A 17,460-nucleotide genomic window follows, 5' to 3' on the forward strand; every position below is an offset into this window, starting at 1 on the left:
CTGCTCGGGGCCGCCCCACGCTGTCCCCTCCTCTCCCCAGGTGCCAGGATGTGCCACAGGGATGTCCCCAGGGAATGCCATCCCTGGCAGGGGCAGGAGGGTGCCCTGCCTGTGCCACGGCCAGGGCGGGCACAGGACCACTGCTGAGGGATGCAGAGATGCTCTGGCAGTCACCATGGCAACCGCAGTACACAGCCAGGAGAACAAAGCTGCCAGGAGAGAAACAGGAGAAGGGAAGAGAAAAGCAAGGTGGGGAAGGAAAAAAAGGTGGGAAAAGGGTGGAAGGAAAAGAAAAAAGCAGGAAAGGCAAATGGTCACGGAGCAAAGGCTGGGGCAGGAGGGAAATCAGCTCTGCTGGAGGATGGAGGCTGCTCCCCTGGGGATGCCCTTCAGCACAGCCACCTCTGAGAGCACCACTGGACATTTTCTGTCTCCTTCCTCCCTCCCAGCAGAGGATCCCTCCAGGACATGGCCTGGCCCCCTGCCAGCGTGAATTTGTCCCCCTGTGGTGCAGGAGGTGACACCTGCCAGACCCCGAGGAGCCCTGAGGCAGCTCAGGGAGCCTCAGGGACGGAGGGACGGGCGAGGGGTGGCCCAGGTGGTTCAGCACCTTCCCCAGCACAGATGGGCTGGCTCAGGTTTTGGGGCACATCACAGCAGCTCAGGGCTCTCCCACTCTGCCCCAATTTTGGGCCAGGCACATTTCTCAGCCCAGCTGTGCCAGCTCTTTGTCCTGCTGCTTCCCAAGTGCAGCAGGGCTGCCTGAGCCCCCTAAAAGCTATTTAGGGGTCAGACCACGAACAATAACCAGTCCCAAATCCACAGGAGTGGCTGGCTGTGAATGGAGCCTGGAAAACAAAGTACAGAATAATTCACACACGGCTTAGGGCCCCCCTGAACCCCGGAGCAGGAGGCAGAGGTGCAGCCACCAACCCCTTGTGCAGCAGGAACACATCCACACTCCCCACTCTGCCTTCTCCTCCCCACTTCAAAGACAGAGAATCCAAAACCAGATGTCAGGCTTTGGGTCAGAAAGCAGCAGCTCCAACCTCTCCCAGCAGGAACGGAAAATAACATCCCACACTTGGCTGTTTATCCTAATGAAATAACAAATCCAGAGGGAAGAGCCCCTCTGCAGGGCAGCCCTGGCTGTAGCTGAGCAGGAATCGGACACAGCCTCGTGCTGTGAGGACAAGAATGGGGACCCAGAGAGCTGGAGGAGGTCACAGGTACATGGAAGCCTGGCAGGAATGGCAGAAAAACAGAGAAAACACCCAGGGAAGGGACTGGTGAAGCAGCTCAGCCATTTTAGCACAGAGGAGAGGAAAGGAACCACTGAGGTGAGTGGCACAGGTGCCAAGGAGCTGCTGGAGCAGGGGATGGGCACCCAGGCAGCTGCTGCAGTGGGAGAGGAATCTCCACAAGTAAAGCCACACCTCTGCACCAGTGTGACACTCCCAAGGGGGCTTCACACCCCCAGCCCCATCCTGAGCCTTGGCTGGGGGACGTGGCCCTGCCTGTAGAAAACTTTCTCCTCATATCCAACCTAAATTTCCCTTGGTGCAGCTTGAGGCTGTGTCCTCTGGTTCTGTCAGTTCCTGGAGAAAGAGCCCAACCCCAGCCGAGCACAGCCACCTTTCAGGAGCTGTGGAGAGTGATGGGGTCACCCCTGAGTCTCCTTTTCTCCAGGCTGAGCACCCCCAGCTCCCTCCCCTCCTCCTTCCCACACTCCCCTTGGCTCCCCCGTTCAGAATTCCAAGGGAGGGGAGCCCGGGCAGGCAGGGCTGGTCCTGCTGAAAGCCTTTGGTGCCTTGCATGGGGCTGGGGAAACAACAGCGGGCTGGAGGCGAGGGGCCAGGCCCTGGCACGGCTCCTGCTGCTCATGGGCCACAGACTGAGTCCTCCTGATGCCTTCAGAGGCCACTAGAATGGAGGCTGGATTGTTACAGGAATAAAGCAGGGATTTATGGAAAGGCCTTCACAGGATACACCTTGGGCAGTGCAAGATGGACTCCTGCTCACGAGTTTTGACACTTTTATGAGTTTGGGTCCATTTCCATGTTGGGCTTCATTGTCCAATTCCAGCTCTGGGTGATGCAGTCCCACCCTCCCAGGTTGCTCTCCTCCATTCCCTGTTTGCACTTTTTGGGCTGAAGCTGCAGCGTGTCCTTGGTTCTGGGCTGGAGAAGGATTGTTCAGTGTGCCTGAGCTGGTTCTGGGCTGGTTCAGGATTGTTCAGTGTGCTGAGCTGGTTCTGGGCTGGAAAAGGATTGTTCTGTGTGCTGAGCTGGTTCTGGGCTGGTTCAGGATTGTTCAGTGTGCTGAGCTGGTTCTGGGCTGGAGAAGGATTGTTCAGTGTGCCTGAGCTGGTTCTGGGCTGGTTCAGGATTGTTCAGTGTGCCTGAGCTGGTTCTGGGCTGGTTCAGGATTGTTCTGTGTGCTGAGCTGGTTCTGGGCTGGAAAAGGATTGTTCAGTGTGCCTGAGCTGGTTCTGGGCTGGAAAAGGATTGTTCAGTGTGCCTGAGCTGGTTCTGGGCTGGTTTAGGATTGTTCTGCTGTGAGGAGGACTTGCTGACACTTGACATGAAGTTCAGAGTTATAAATGCAGTACAGAGCCTGGAAAACAGGAAAGCTCAGTCTGAAGGCATCACTCCCTCCTGGCAGGGTGGCCTTAGCCCTCTCCATCCCACCCCTCCACGTGGAACCAAACCCATCTGTGCACAGGGAAGCACCGGAGATGCTCCTAACCCGAGGCAGGGCAGCTCGGAGCTGCGGGCACAGACCCGGAGCGTCCATCCCTCGTTAACTTTAAAGCTATTCATGCAGCTCGCTCACCCACGCTGCCTTCCCCCCGAGATGTCCCTCCCGAGCCGAAGCGACAGCCTGTCCCCAAGAGCCTCGGGATGCCACTTCGCCCAGCTCCTCATTAGCGACAATTAACCGGCAATCAATGGGCAGAGCTGGCGCTTTCCGGGAACAATTCCCCTTTCAGCGGGGAAAACTTCGCGTGGGCTTTGTTGTGCTTTTGGTTAAGCGAGCCAAAAACCTGCCTGGGGGGGGGGGACAGAATTGTGTCCCAAAGTGGAGCCTTGCTGCCACCTGAGCAGCCAAGCGGCAGAGAGGGATGGGGATGCTGGAGTGTCCCCTCGGGGCCAGCCACAGGTGTCCCCTCCCTCTGGACACCCCCGGGATGCTCCCAGCCAAGGTGGGAGCAGGGAATGGTTTGGGTTGGGTGGGACCTTAAAACTCATCTCATTCCACCCCCTGCCATGGCAGAGACACTTTCCACCATCCCAGGCTACTCCCAGCCCTGTCCAGCCTGGCCTTGGGCACTGCCAGGGATCCAGGGGCAGCCACAGCTGCTCTGGGCACCTGTGCCAGGGCCTCAGCACCCTCCCACGGAAGGAATTTCATCCCAATATCCCATCCAACCTCACTCCCTGGCAGTGTGAAGCCATGCCCTGCATTCTGCCACTCCATCCCCTGTAAATTGTCTCTCCAGGCTCCCTTCAGGCAGCTGGGTGATCCCAAAGCTTCTCTTCCCCAGGCTGGACAATGGCAGGTGTCCCAGGCTTTGCTGTGCTGGCAGCCCAGAGCAGGATGCAGCACTCAGGGGAGGGGGATGGACACTCTGCAGCCAGGATGGTGCTGCTGGCACCGGGCAGGATTTCTCCAGCTTCACTATTCCCTGGGGTTGGGCACTGCCACCCTGCACAGCCTCTGCTTCCCTGCCTTCCTGTCTAGCTGAGGGAGAGGAAAAAAATATTAAATAAAAAGATAAAAAAGCCAAGAAAGCAAGAGGGAGATGGGCTGGCTGTGACAGGCTGGCGGGTGTGACAGAGGAGCCTTGTTAGCAGCATTTTTCCCTGCAGCTGGAGCAGGGCAAAGCCAAGGAGTGTTCCCAGCTGCCTGCACCAAAGGCAGGGCCTGTCCTGCCAGGGGCAGAGCTGGGCTGGGCCGTGGCACCCCAGGGGCTCAGCTGATGGCTCCTGCCACATTCCAGGATGGGAAACTCCTCATCCCTCCAGCCCCTGCCTACAGCACAAGGGGAGCATCTGAGCACGCCGTGCCTGCCAGGGGCTGAGTTTGGGGGTTTCACATCCCAGGGAGAGCTCACTGTGCCTTGTGCCACTGGATTTGGGCCCACGGGTCCGGCCAGCCTGGGGACAAGAGGGGATGTGGGCACCAGCAGCAGGCACAGGGACCCCAGCAGCTCTCCAGGGCATCCAGGGCAAGGAGCTGGCAGATCTCTCAGCTGACTGAGAGCCCTTTGTGCCCAGCGGCTGTGCCAAAGCACATTAGCATTTCTTGGAGACACCCTGGAAAATCCTCCCTTGTGGGAATCCAGAGCTTCCCTCTGGCTGCCCTGGGACCCTGGCTGGGGTCAGGAACCCCCTGGACAGAGCCCCCAGAGACACTGGCTGTGATCTCTGGCCATGGAAAAGAGTTTTCAATCTTACAGCATGAATTACCAGCTCTGAGGGTTTGATATCAGTAATAATTAAGTGTGGCATGGGTGCAAAAGTAAAATTTTAGGATTCTAGATGAGGGGTCCAAAGGGGACAAGATGGAGGAAATTGGGTGTGCCTTGTCCTTTTTCTCCTTCTTCATGCCCTCCATGTCTCACTGTGGTGTTGGCATTTTTCTGTTGGTTCAGGCTGGGGACACACTGTCCAACGTAGGTGACAGATATTGGCACGTTCTTGTAAATGCAGCCCAGGGAGTTTCTGGTATTTAATGTTTGTCACATCCCACTGAGGGCAGAGCCCCACACGCTGCCCTGCAGGACAGAGCTGGGCAGGGCAGCAGAACATGTGAGAGATCAACAGAATAAACAACCTGGAACCAGCACACATTAATTACAACTTCTGCTTTGGCAGTGGGGCTGACAGACAGAGACTTTCTCCAATCTCAGAATCATCAATACCTCAGGTTCTGACACTCCCTGAGTGCTGGGGAGAGCTGCCACAAGCTCAGCAAAGGGCCTGGAGCCACCTCCCCTCCAGGGAGATGCTGAGCTGGCAGTGCCACACTGCAGAGCAGGACTGTCCCCTCCTCACTGAGCCCCCTCGGTGCCACCACCCCCAGGTCTCCCCCTGGGCATCGTGTGGTAGACAGGGACAGGCAAACGGGAGATTTTGGGATGTGACGGAATGCAAGACCCTTCCCCCTCACCCTGTGATATGTAATCCATTACCCCCAAAACATATAACCCCACCTAACCCAGTAGTTTTCCACTCCTTACTAACCCTAGAGACCCTACCCTCTTCCTTTAACATAGCAAAGTCCCCCTTGACTATTTAACCTCACGAGATAAGATAATAACGCCATTTGACCATCACCACGTTGGTGTCTGTGTGTCGGTGGCCCGGGCGAGGCCGGGCTGCCGTGCTGCTCCTCAAAACCAGGTCACCTTGCCTTCTCATCTGAAGGCAACAGCATCACAAAGCCAGCTCCCAGCACCTTTCCTGGAGCACAGCCCGGCTGGGAAGGGGCACCTCAGGGAGACCCCCAGGAGCAGCCTCAGCCCCAGCCCCGGGCAGGGCAGGAGCAGGGCTCGGCCCTTCGGGGATCACAGGAGCAGCAGCTGCCCAAGCCACGGAATATTTTTAACAGCTACTGGAGAATGCTGTGAGAGCCTGCAGGAGACACAGCCCGAGCTGCTGCTCAGCCCAGCCCTGTCCCCAGCACGTGCAGGGCACAGAGCTCCCTCCCAGGCTGGCTTTTGTAGGGTTTCTGCAGGGCACAGATCTCCCAGGCTGGCTTTTTAGGGTTTCTGCAGGGCACAGATCTCCCAGGCTGGCTTTTATAGGGTTTCTGCAGGGCACAGATCTCCCAGGCTGGTTTTTTAGGGTTTCTGCAGGGCACAGATCTCCCAGGCTGGCTTTTTAGGGTTTCCTGCCCGCCCTGGGCACGCAGCTCAGCATGGCCACAGATCCCCTCCCTCAGCAGCCGCTCACATGCCGGGCACCAGAGTCTTTCCATTCCCTCTCGAGCTGTTTCCTCTTCTCTCCTTATTAGGGATCCACCTACCTATCCATCTTCTCATTCTCTCCCCCTCCATGGCTATTTTTAAGATGCCATAAAAGCTTTCAAGGGGGAGCATCCTCAGGGAGGCGAGGGATTTTATATGCAGCCCATCAGCAGGAGTCATCACCACATACCTCACCACACAGGCAGTGAATTTTCCCTTTTTTTTCGAAAGCAGGGGAGGGGAGAACATCCACACTCAGCCCCTCAGCTCTCCCTGGCCAGCTCATGCAGGCACCTGCTCCTCCAGAGGGGAAGGATCAGATCCAGCCCACTCCCCTGCTGCTGGGACACCCATGCAAGTTGTCTCCCTGGCACCCGGGGGTGGATGCAAGCATGGTTTTGCTCCCTGATCCAAGGCTCCAAGCTGGCATCACCCAGCTTTGTGCCTCAGCAGCTGCCTTGCTGAGGAGGGCTGAGTCCTCCCCGTGTGCCCACACACCTGGAAGCCTCTCAGCTTCTTGGTTCGTGGGCAAAAAGTGGGGGAAAGTCCAGCCAAGCTGCCTCCAAGGCACAGCCTGGACAGCCAGAGGGACCAAGGTCTCCCTGATGCCCACAGGCACTGCACCCACCCCTCTGTGCCCACCTCAATCTGCTTATTCCCTGTGGGATATCCATCCCCTTCTGCCCCAAAGTCTGCCCAAAAACCCCAAAGACACCACCCCATCCCTGCAGAAACAGCCTGGCACAGCCTGGCAAGAGCCAAAAGCAGGCTGGCACTTCTGTGCCATGGGGCAAGGATGCCTGCACCTCTGGCTGGCCACGGTGCCAGCCAGATGTGGGCACAATAACCTCAATGCCAAGCAGATGTGTCACAATAACCCCAGTGCAGCCAGATGTGGGCACACGGACCCCAGTGCCAGCCAGATGTGGGCACAAACCCAGTGCCAGCCAGATGTGGGCACACTGACCCCAGTGCCAGCCAGATGTGGGCACACCGGGCAGAGAGAACCCCTCCCTGCCCCAGCCCATTTCATTCCTTCTTTTAGGAAGAAAAGAGGATTCAGTGGAGACAAGGGGGGCAGAGCAGCTGCCAGGCCAGCCCTGGGTGCGGAGCCCCCTTCTCCTGGCAGCTCTGGGCCCTGCAGGGGAAGGGGAGGGGGCACAGCTGAGTGGGAAATCAAAGTTTCACACTCAGCTAGAACCCCCTAAAGCTGTGAGGATTTTGGGCAGGGGGTGAAGCAAAGCCCCTTTGAGCCATCCAACCCTGCTGGGACCCTCTGTGCTGCCCTGGAATCCAGGCTGGGAGCAGCTGGCACTGGGAGGTCCCCACGTGTCCCAGCAAGAGCCTCGGAGCCAGGCAAAACCCAGCAGGATGCAAAAATAGCTCCCATTCTGCAGCAAGAGCAATCCCTGGAAGTGCCCAAGGCCGGGCTGGGCAGGGCTGGCAGCGCCCTGCTCTGTGCAAGGTGTCCCTGCCATGCCAGGCGGTGGCACAAGAATGTGGAGGTCCCTTCCAGCCCTGGAATTGCATGAAAATACCATGAAAAATCCCACAAAAATCCCACAAAAAAATCCCACGAAACATTCCCCTGAAAAATCCCCACGAAAAAAATCCCACCAAAAATTCCCACCAAAAAAAATCCCGCTAAAAAATCCTACAAAAAAGTCCCCGCGAAAAAGTCACCATGAAAGATTCCCGCCAAAAAATTCCCGCCAAAAAAATTCCCGCCAAAAAAATTCCCGCCAAAAAAATCCATGATCCCCAGGGCTGGCAGCACAGCTGGGATGTTGGGAAGGACAGGAAGGTGCAAGGTGCTGTCCCAAGCGAGGTGTTTCTGAGGGGGGCTGTTCCACAGGGATTTGGATGCTGGATTTGGGTTTGCACGTGGATTTGGGGGCTTTTTTTTTTTTTTTTTTTTCCTTTTGTCTGATCCCGCAGCCTGGCTGCACCTCTGGGAAGCAACCACGTAACTCCCTGCTCTGAGGCCAGCTCAAACCTTGGAGTTCAAACTCAGGCTGGGTTGGGGGAAGGTTTTTGAGGCTCTCATTGGCACCAGCAAAGCTCCTCCTGCCCCCCCAGCTCCCCAAACGTGCCACTTGTTGCCAAAAAAACCCAGAAGCCAATGGGATGGCTTCAAACCTCAATCACCTGCTCCCCTCTCGCACTGCTGGGCTGCTCAGAGAAACCTTCCCACAAGGACTTCCCTGCTCGGAGCCCGTGCCGGGCTCAGAAAGAAACTGCTTCAAAATGGAAGTGTGCCAGAACCCGGCCTGGTTCAGGGGTTCCTGTGCTGGAAAAGTCTCTCCTCCAGCCCGAGCCTCCAAAGAAAGGCTCAGCAGTCTCTGTTGTTGGGTCTCAAGGCAGTTTATTGCAAGTTATCTAAAAGATTTTCTCCTTGGGCTGCTGTGGTTTGCTCAGAGCTCAGGCAGAGGCACACACACACCCTGACATCCTCTCTGACCCCGACTGCTTCTTCTCTCCCACCCAGGGCTGCTGCTGTCTTTTATATGGGACATTACATGTTACATGGTTACAGTTTTTCCTCAATGCCTGTTACCTATATTAAATGGTGATTTTCTATCTTTTATATGGTACATTACGTGTTACATGGGTACAGTTTTCCACAATGTCTATTACCTATATTAAATTGTGATTTTCTACTCTAAACCAATCTGTGAGTGCCAACATCACCAAGAACATGGAGGCGAGGAAAGAGAAAGAGGGAGGACAGGGCAGGCCCAAATCCCTCCATCTTAAACCCTCTGACCCCCATGTACAAAGTAAAAACCCCCCTGGACAGGTGCTAAAACCCCCTTGTACAACACTAAAAAATTCTTCCCTCTACTTTGTGACTACTTCTACTCTAATATCTAAACTTTTGTGATTCCTTGTTCCACCTGCAAGGTTGGTAAATCATTCTATGGTACAAACTCAAAATCACAGCTGTTTGCAGCTGCCTGCCAGGGTCTCAAATGCTTCTGACCTGGGCCTGGAACCTCCAAAAATGTCTGAGGGACATTTGGAGTTCTGACAGAAGTGGAGTAAAATGTCCATGGACAGAAAAACCAACGATCCTCGGGGCTCTGCAGCCCTTGCCAGGCCAGCGAGGGGAAGAAGAAAGGAAGGTCAGGCAGGCTGGCTGAGGGAAGCACAGCAGCAGCTCCTTTTTCTTCCTGCTCTGTGCCCCAGGCAGTGCAGAGAGCTCATCAATTCCCAGGCCAGGCCTTATGGCTGATGCTGATAAAGCATCCAGAAAACTCCACCTGAGCTGAGAAATGCACCCAGAAACTGAGGCCTATCAAAAACCTGAGCCACCAGCAAACAAATGGGAGCTGTGCAGCCAGGCTTGCTCCTGGCAGAGATCACTTTGGGCCTGGCAAACCTCAGCCAGAGAGCCAGGAGTGCCACGGGGGCTGTGGGGCCGTGCATGCCAGGGATGTGCTGAAACCCCTGATTCCAGAGGTGCTGGGCACAGGAGGACTTGGCGCAACCAAATCCCTGCTCCAGGCTTCCAGTCCCTCTGCCAGCCTTACCCAAATCCCTATTCCAGTCCTCCTGCCAGCCTTGTCCATAACCAAAATCCTGCTCCAGGCTTCCAGTCCCTCTGCCAGCCTTGCCCAAACCCAAATCCCTATTCCAGTCCTCCTGCCAGCCTTGCCCACAACAAAATCCCTGCTCCATGCTTCCAGCCCTTTTGCCAGCCTTGCCCACAACCAAAATCCCTGCTCCAGGCTTCCAGTCCCTCTGCCAGCCTTGCCCAAACCCAAATCCCTGCTCCAGTCCCTCTGCCAGCCTTGTCCATAACCAAAATCCCTTCTCCAATCTTCCAGTCCCCCTGCCAGCCTTGCCCACAACAAAATCCCTGCTCCAGGCTTCCAGTCCCTCTGCCAGTCTTGCCCACACTCCAACCCCTGAGCCTGGGGCACCTGGTCCTTCCCTCCCCATTCCCTTCCCTCCTGCAGAACTCTCCATCATCCCCCAGCCCGGTTCCTGCCATGACCACTCCACCCCCAGCTGCTCTCTGGAGGTTCTGCAGCGCTCCCAGCTCAGGCTCTGATGCACTGAAGAGCCAAGAATACCAAAAATACCAAATGAGGTGTTCCAGGCACTTCGTGCTGGCCCCATCACGACAGACTGCGGGGTCTGGCAGCAACTGGGTGGGTTTTTCTCCTTCCTCCCCAGCAAAGGCAGCACACGCAAACTCCTGTCATCAGCCCAGCCTGCTGGCATCCCAAACTCTGTTATCCTGCTCAGGCAGCCTCAGCTGGTGATTAGAAAATGTGCTATTTGTTTTAGGAGAGCACGCCAGGCCCTTGGAAGGATTCAGTCACTGCGATTGACCTTACAGCACAGGCCTGCAGGGCCACTTTCTGTGCCTCCTGCTCTTCCAAGGGCCAGCTGCCAGCAAAGAGGGCTGGGAAGAGCCTGGATGAGAGGACAGAGCCCATCCACCAGCCCAGGGCCAGAGCTGCTGCCCGGGGTTGGAATTCTCTGGCAGCGAAGCGAATGCAATGGGCGATTGTCCCTCTGCTAGGCTGCCCAGGAAAACAGGGAGTGATTTGTGTCCGCTTGTTTGTCAGACTATTGAGAGGACTAAAATGCAGGCAGGGAGTCTGGGAGTTCCCCTTGGTGGCCAAATTCTGGAAAACACGCAGCTCATGACATCAGCAGGCTGATCTCTCCGGGTTCCCTGCATTTCTGAGGGCAGGAAGAACCTCCCTGCAGGACCTGTCCCAGGGGTGGGGACACCTGGGGAGTCACCCGCCCCAGGAGCAGAGCTGGAGCTCCCAGGGATGTGCAGCACCACGGGATTCCTCTTTAATTACACAGGGCCTTAATGGAGTTTGCTGGTAAACACCTTGGAAGCACATGTGCCTGGAGATTACGGGGTAATTACGCTTAGAGGATCACGCTCTCAGAGCAAGCATGATTTAGGGAAGACAAAAATAACCAGGCAAACATGCTGCATTCACCAGGATCCGCCAGGCAGCCTCCCTTCCCAAAGGCTTCTCTGTCCAGCCTTTCCTCCCAGCTCCTCCTCAGAGCAGGGGCAGGAATTTGAGGGGTGGCAGGGATGAAACTTTGCACTTGTCATACCAGACCAACTTTGGGACTCTCCGTGCTCCAGCGGGCTCCCAGCTGCTCTGAGATGGGGCTGAAGGTCTCAGCCCACCCTGAGCTGCCTTGCCATCAGATTCTGGCCTCGTTTTTCCCAGGTGCAGGCTGGAGACAGGAGGGAACCGGGAAGGTGCCAGGGCTGTGAGCCAGCCCCGTGCCACACACCCAGACCCTGCCACCCAGGAGCTGGCCGGGTTCCACCTCCCCACGGGCTGGGATGTCCCTGGTGACACCCAGAACAAGCAGGGGCACCTCGCTGGTGCCACAGGCAGTGCCCAGACTGGCAGCAGCCCCTCTCCCACCCCGAGGAGCCGGGCCAGGAGGGACGATGTGCAAATCCCACGGTGTGACTCACAGCCAGCACTCCCTGGACCTGCAGCACCCAGACCTGCTGGCTCCCTCCAGCACCCAGACCTGCTGGCTCCCTCCAGAGCGGCAGGAGGGATTCTTCCCACTCCCTTCAGAGGCTGAAATCCTCGGGGCAGTGACAGCTTTAACCCTTTCAGCACAAACACAGCATCAGGCATGCCAAGCCCCCTGCCCAGACCCCCAGGGAGATGCTGGCTGCAGGCACAGGGGATTCCAGGGGCTGATTTTAAGGGATGTTCTCCTGGCCAAGGGTTTGTCCTACAAGCTCCAGCTCCTGTGGAAATGCCAAGCAGCAGCACAGAGCTGTTTGCTGAGCTAGGGATCCATTTGTAACCAATTAGTGAGAGGCACTGATAGCCTAACGAACGTAAACACCACCACTGTGCCCTCCAGACCCTCACTGCACAGCCCCAGGAGCAGAGACCACCGCCCCACCCCTCCACCCTGCAGCCTCAGGACAAGAATTTGTAACTGAGATCAAATGGTTTTATCTCTTCACCCCAAACACACAATTTTCATCCGGCTTTACCCTCATCACAGGACAGATGACGACGTGGGGGTCTTCAAATGCAGGGCAAAAACAACCCCCTGTCCCCCCAGCAAGGCTCCTGAGCGCTGTGCACGGAGCATCTCCAGAGATAAACCCAGCAAATGCTGCCCGGAGCTGCTGGAGGCCTGGCAGATCTGCTCAGCAGCGTGGCTGGGGGCCAGGCGTGGCCCAGAGCCACAGGTTCCTGCTCCCAGCAGCTCCAGGCAGGGGATTTGATGAATTTTTGGAGGATATTTTGGGGGAGAAGCGTTCACAAAACGCACCCGGTGAAATGGGAAGCAGCGCTGGGAACTCGCAGCTCAGATGGAGCCCTTCTGTCCTCAGCTGTGCAGCTCCTCGCTTTGCCAGCCCCAAAATTTTTGCCCTGCGGGCACAGGCACACCTGGGCAGCATAAATTTGTGCACAATCTGGCTTTGCCAGCCCTTACCCTGGGGGGGAAAAACAGCCCAAAAAAATCAAAGCAGCAGAGCTGCTCGTGCTGGCAGGGCTGGGAAACCTCTGGCAAGTGGCACCAAACTCCAGTGAGCCACTGGCCACCAGCAGAGGGGTAAAAAACCCATGGTAGGCAGTGCCAGGGGCATCAGGGAGGGTGAAACAGAGATGCCATTGGCACAAGGCTGCCAGCATTTGGATTTTTGTGCCTCGTGGAGTGATTGGATGGCTACAGGCTGGGGAGGGGTGCCCAGGGCTGGGCCAGGCAGATTTTGGCAGCGCTCACAGCAGCCCCAGCACTGCTGCTGGCAGAGGTGGCCCCACAGAGCCATGCTGGAACAGAAGTGAGGCAGCATTTGGGCATCCGAGCCCTGCTGGGAGAACAGCTGGGAGCCTGGCAGGGCAGAGGCAGCCCCCAGCAGGGTTGGCACAGCCCCAAAGGGACCTGCAGGGACCCATAAACCACCAACCCCCAGCACCCTGGGCAACCAGGAGGTGCCAGTGCTGCCAAGCTGTGACCAAAACACCTGCCTACTTAAAACGGGGTAATGGCAATTTAGGCAAAGACTGCAAAGCCCCCCAAAGGGCTTGGCCAGAGCCCTGGCAGCTGCTGGCACTGCTGAGTGATGTGCCCAGGGCAGCGTGGTGGCAGAAGGAGGAGCAGCTCCCAGGGAGTCCTGGCTGTGCCCAGTGGCCTCCCCCATGAGGCAGGGCAGAGCAGGGAGCTTGATTCCCTGGCACCTTTCTGGGCAGAGCAGGGAGCAGGATTTGATTCCCTGGCACCTCTCTGGGCAGAGCAGGGAGGAGGCTTTGGCTCCCTGGCACCTCACAGGGCAGACCAAGGGATAGGGTTTGGTTCCCTGGCACTTTGCTGGGCAGAGCAGGGGACAGGATTTGATTCCCTGGCACTTCACTGGGCAGAGCAGGGTACAGGGGTACAGGTAGTAGGGTTTGACTCCCTGGCAGCTCACTGGGCAGAGCAGGGAGCAGGGTTTGGCTCCCTGGCACCTCGCTGGGCAGAGGTTTGGCTCCCTGGCACTCCCTGGGCACCGGAGGAGTCGTGCAGCACACTCAGCTGGAGCTCAGCAGTGCCACGAACAGCGCAGATCTCCAGCAGCAGCCCGGGCAGCTACCGAGAGCTGGGAAAAGGAATCCCAAAAGGAACCAACAGTTGTTTGCCAAAAGCGGCTCAGAGGAAGGCCAGCAGTGCCCACCGAGCCCAGCAGGGCTCTGCAGCAGCGCCGAGGGGGCAGGGGGAGGCTCCTTTGCCTCCTGGCATCCTCGGGTGGGAAAGAATCAGTCCCTATTGTTCCTCCCCACCCAGGCAGCCCAGCCCCGCTCCCCAGAGGGGCTCTGCTCCTGTGCCAGGTGTGGCTCGGGCAGAGGGCACCTGGGAACTTTCCTGGCCTCTGCCACAGCCCGACAGAGCTGGAATCACCTGTTCTGTTGCCTCGCAGCGTGCCAAGGCATTTTTCACGGTGTTTTGCTCGGGAACCACCCCGAGCCCTCGGATTGAGAAAGCCCAGCACGCCGGTGCAATGGAGAAGTTGCTGCTCTGCTGTTTTCTGCCTGCTCCTCACGCAGCTCCGGCACCCACGGGAGAACAGGGGGTTCCCTGCAGAGCCCAGCCCAGCAGGAACCCCTCAGGTGGCATTCCACTCCTTTACCACGGACTTGCTGCTTTTAAAGACAGGGATCAAAGCCGTGCCAGCTCTGAGGTGGGCACAGCTGTCACACAGCACGTCAGGTAGGAAAAAGAAATCGATTGTGACTTGCTCGACCCCGATCAATCCTCGCAGACTTTCCGGCAAGGGCACAGAATCCAAAGTGAGCAGCCTGGTGCCAGTTCTCGTCTTATGCAGCACATTTCTGAGCTCTGCTTCTTTAGAAATTCATCCACGGCGCATGAGTGCTTCCGTCCCCGGCTCACACGCACAATAGCAACACCCACACCCCCAGCTGCAGAAGGTTTGGGGTTTTTCTCTTTTTTTTCAGGATTGCACCTGTGCTTCGCTCAGGTTTCTGGGTCTCTGCTCGCCCTTCTCCTCCTCCCCTCACATCCATTTCTCCCCAGGCAGAGGCAGCAGCAAGTGAGGCTGTGCCTGTCAGAGCGCTCCCGGCTGCCTCTCCCCATGTTGCGTATCGACATTTCAGTCGATGCTCTGCCCTCCAAAAACCCCAGAAATCCGAGCCAAGAAAAGTACTCCGCGGAGATAAGCACCGCGGCTCAGCCCACATCAAACACAGCCGAGCCAGAGCCTGTCAGTGAGCAGGCAACCAAAAAAGCAGGCAGGAAAATAACCCAAAATTCATCCCACCAGCCTTGTCAGCGCTGTTATGACATTTTCTTTCCAGTTCCTCCCAGCCAGCTCGGTGTGGTATCAGCCCCATTCCCCCAGCCAAGGCGAGAGGACGCCGTACTCACTGCTGGTGCTCATCCTGCCGCTCCTTCCCCGTCCTTCTCAGCCAACAAAGGGGCAAAGATGCTCTGTAAATCCGCTTCCCCGGCCGCTCCCGGGCCGCGGGAGGAGGCTGCCGCTCCCCTTCTCCCGGGAGAATATTCCCGTGCGACCCGCCGCCTAACGCAGCCCGCGGCCGCTGTCCCCAGCGCCGGTGGATGCCAAGGTCACGGCTGGCGGGGAGGGGCGGCCGGGACCGGCCCGGGGGATGGGGAGGGTCCCGGCGGAGCGGCGGGGGCCGGCCGGAGCTCGGCCATGCACTGCGGAGCGCGGCCGCGGCCGCCCGCTTATAGCGGCTGGGAGCGGCGGCGGGGCCGCGCAGCACCGGCACCGCCCCGGCACCGGCACCGCCCCGGTACCGCCCCGGCACCGGCACCGCCCCGGCACCGGCACCGCCCCGGTACCGCCCCGGCACCGGCACCGCCCCGGCACCGCCCCGGCATCGCCCCGGCACCGCCCCGGTACTGCCCCGGCCCCGGCACTGCCCCGGCACCGGCACCGCCCCGGTACCGCCCCGGCATCGCCCCGGCACCGCCCCGGTACTGCCCCGGCCCCGGCACTGCCCCGGCACCGGCACCACCCCGGTACCGCCCCGGCGCCGGCACCGCCCCGGCATCGCCCCGGTACCGCCCCGGCCCCGGCACCGTCCCGGTACTGCCCCGGTACCGCACCGGCACCGGCACCGCCCCGGTACTGCCCCGGCCCCGGCACCGCCCCGGTACCGCCCGGGCATCACCCGGTACCGCCCCGGCACCGCCCCGGCACCGCCCCGGCCCCGGCACCGCCCCGGCACCGGCACTGCCCCGGCACCGCCCCGGCACCGGCATTGCCCCGGTACTGCCCCGGTACCGACCGGCCCGGGAGCCACGGGCGGGGCCGGGCGGACACGGATCCCGGAGGCGGCTGAAGGATGCTCAGCCTTGGCAGTGCCCTGCCCTGCCCTGCCCTGCCCTGCCCTGCCCTGCTTTGCTTTGCTCTGCCCTCTTCTGCCCACTGCCCTGCCCTGCCCTGGCCGCAGTTCTGCCCACAGCCCAGTCCTGCCCCATGCCAGCCTGCCCTTAAAGCTGCCCTGTTTTCAGCCCCTGCCCTGCCCTGTTTTCAGCCCCCTGCCCTCTTTTCAGACCCCTGCCCTGTTTCCAGCCCCCTGCCCTGTTTTCAGCCCCCTGCCCTGTTTTCAGCCCTGTCCTGCCCTGTTTTCAGCCCCCTGCCCTGTTTCCAGCCCTGTCCTGCCCTGTTTTCAGCCCTGTCCTGCTCGCTGCCCTCCCTCACCCCTGCCCGCAGCTCTGACCCCCCTGGCTGGTGCCTCTGTGCCCCAGGGCTCCTGGCCGGCCCTGCCTGCCCCCGCTGCCTGCCCTGCACTCTTTGCTCCCCAGCTGAGCCCCCGAGAAACGCTGTCCCGGGACAGAGGGCTGCAGTTTATGCACTACACTGCATTTCCTCCGGTGCCAGGATTCCCTCCCGCAGCTGCCCGGGCTGGCACCCCCGGCTCCCCTGGCAGCCTGGCCGTCTGTCCCACGCCAGGATCGGGAAGGGAGCTGAGCGTGTTTGCAGGGCTGTGGGACAGAGAGGGGCTCTCCCCTCGGGATCAGAGCAGCCATCCCTGCTGGCAGCACCTCAGCATCCCTGCGAGGGCTTCAAAGTCCCGGGCTCCTTGTTTTGTGGCTGAAACGCTCTCTGTCAGAACAAAGCCATGCCCAGGCTGCTGCCGGGTGCCCGGAGAGCCGGGGCCGTGCCCGCTCAGCCCCCGTGCCAACATCACCCCGTGCGCTGCCACCCCGAGCTGCGGTTCTCGCTGCCATGCCCGGATCCGAGCTAATGCCAGAGCTTTTCCCGCAGCGTGGCAGGCGCCGCGTCCCCGGCGCTGCTGGGGCTGCAGAGCTGCTCCGAGCGGCCCTTCGGCTTCTCCTGCCTCTCGCTGCTTTATCTGCGGCAGATGTCGGTGCTGACGTGACAAGACAGGTAGCAGGTCCGTGAGCTGGTGCTGCCAGCTCGCTGCGAGCCCTGCCGCCTGTCCCCTCCGGCTGTCCCCTCCCCTGAGGTGCCAGGGAAGAGCGGGATGAGCAGCGGGAGCCTGGAGGTTCCTGCAGGGCTGGGGGAGCAGAGCTGCTGACACGAGGACTGGGAGATGCTGTTTACAGGAGCGTGTAGTGACAGGACAACAGGGAGTGGCTTCAGAGGAGGTTTAGATTAGATATTGGGATGGAATTCCTCCCTGCGAGGGTGGGGAGGCCCTGGAACAGGTTGCCCAGAGAAGCTGTGGCTGCCCCGTCCCTGGAAGTGTCCAAGGCCAGGCTGGATGGAGCTCTGAGCCACCTGGGCTAATGGAAGGTGTCCCTGCCCACGGATGATCTTTAAGATCCCTTCCAAGCCAGGCCACTCTATAATTCTGTGCTGATTCTATGACACAGCACGGTGGGATGGCTCAGGCTGCACTGAGTCTGGCTTCTGTGAAGTTTCCTGTGCCTGATGAGTGTCCAGGCGTCCCCTCCTCGGGAAAGGTCCCTGTCCCAGCCACACTGACGTGTGTGGTGTCAGTGACACCCATCTGAGGAGTCAA

At 59.2% G+C, this 17,460-nt stretch overlaps 1 protein-coding gene across 1 annotated transcript in view; it reads right to left on the reverse strand.

The window, feature by feature from the left end:
- The window catches only part of ABLIM3 (actin binding LIM protein family member 3), a 48,676-nt gene extending 33,549 nt beyond the window's left edge, over positions 1 to 15,127 (reverse strand). The window contains exon 1 of the mRNA XM_077786644.1: positions 14,870 to 15,127. Coding sequence (XP_077642770.1) covers positions 14,870 to 14,882 — 13 coding nt within the window. The 5' untranslated portion in view covers positions 14,883 to 15,127. The remainder of the gene's footprint in view (positions 1 to 14,869) is intronic.
- Between the last annotated feature and the right edge of the window lie 2,333 nt (positions 15,128 to 17,460).

This window comes from Lonchura striata, chromosome 15 (genome assembly GCF_046129695.1).
Source record: "Lonchura striata isolate bLonStr1 chromosome 15, bLonStr1.mat, whole genome shotgun sequence".
Taxonomy (NCBI): domain Eukaryota; kingdom Metazoa; phylum Chordata; class Aves; order Passeriformes; family Estrildidae; genus Lonchura; species Lonchura striata.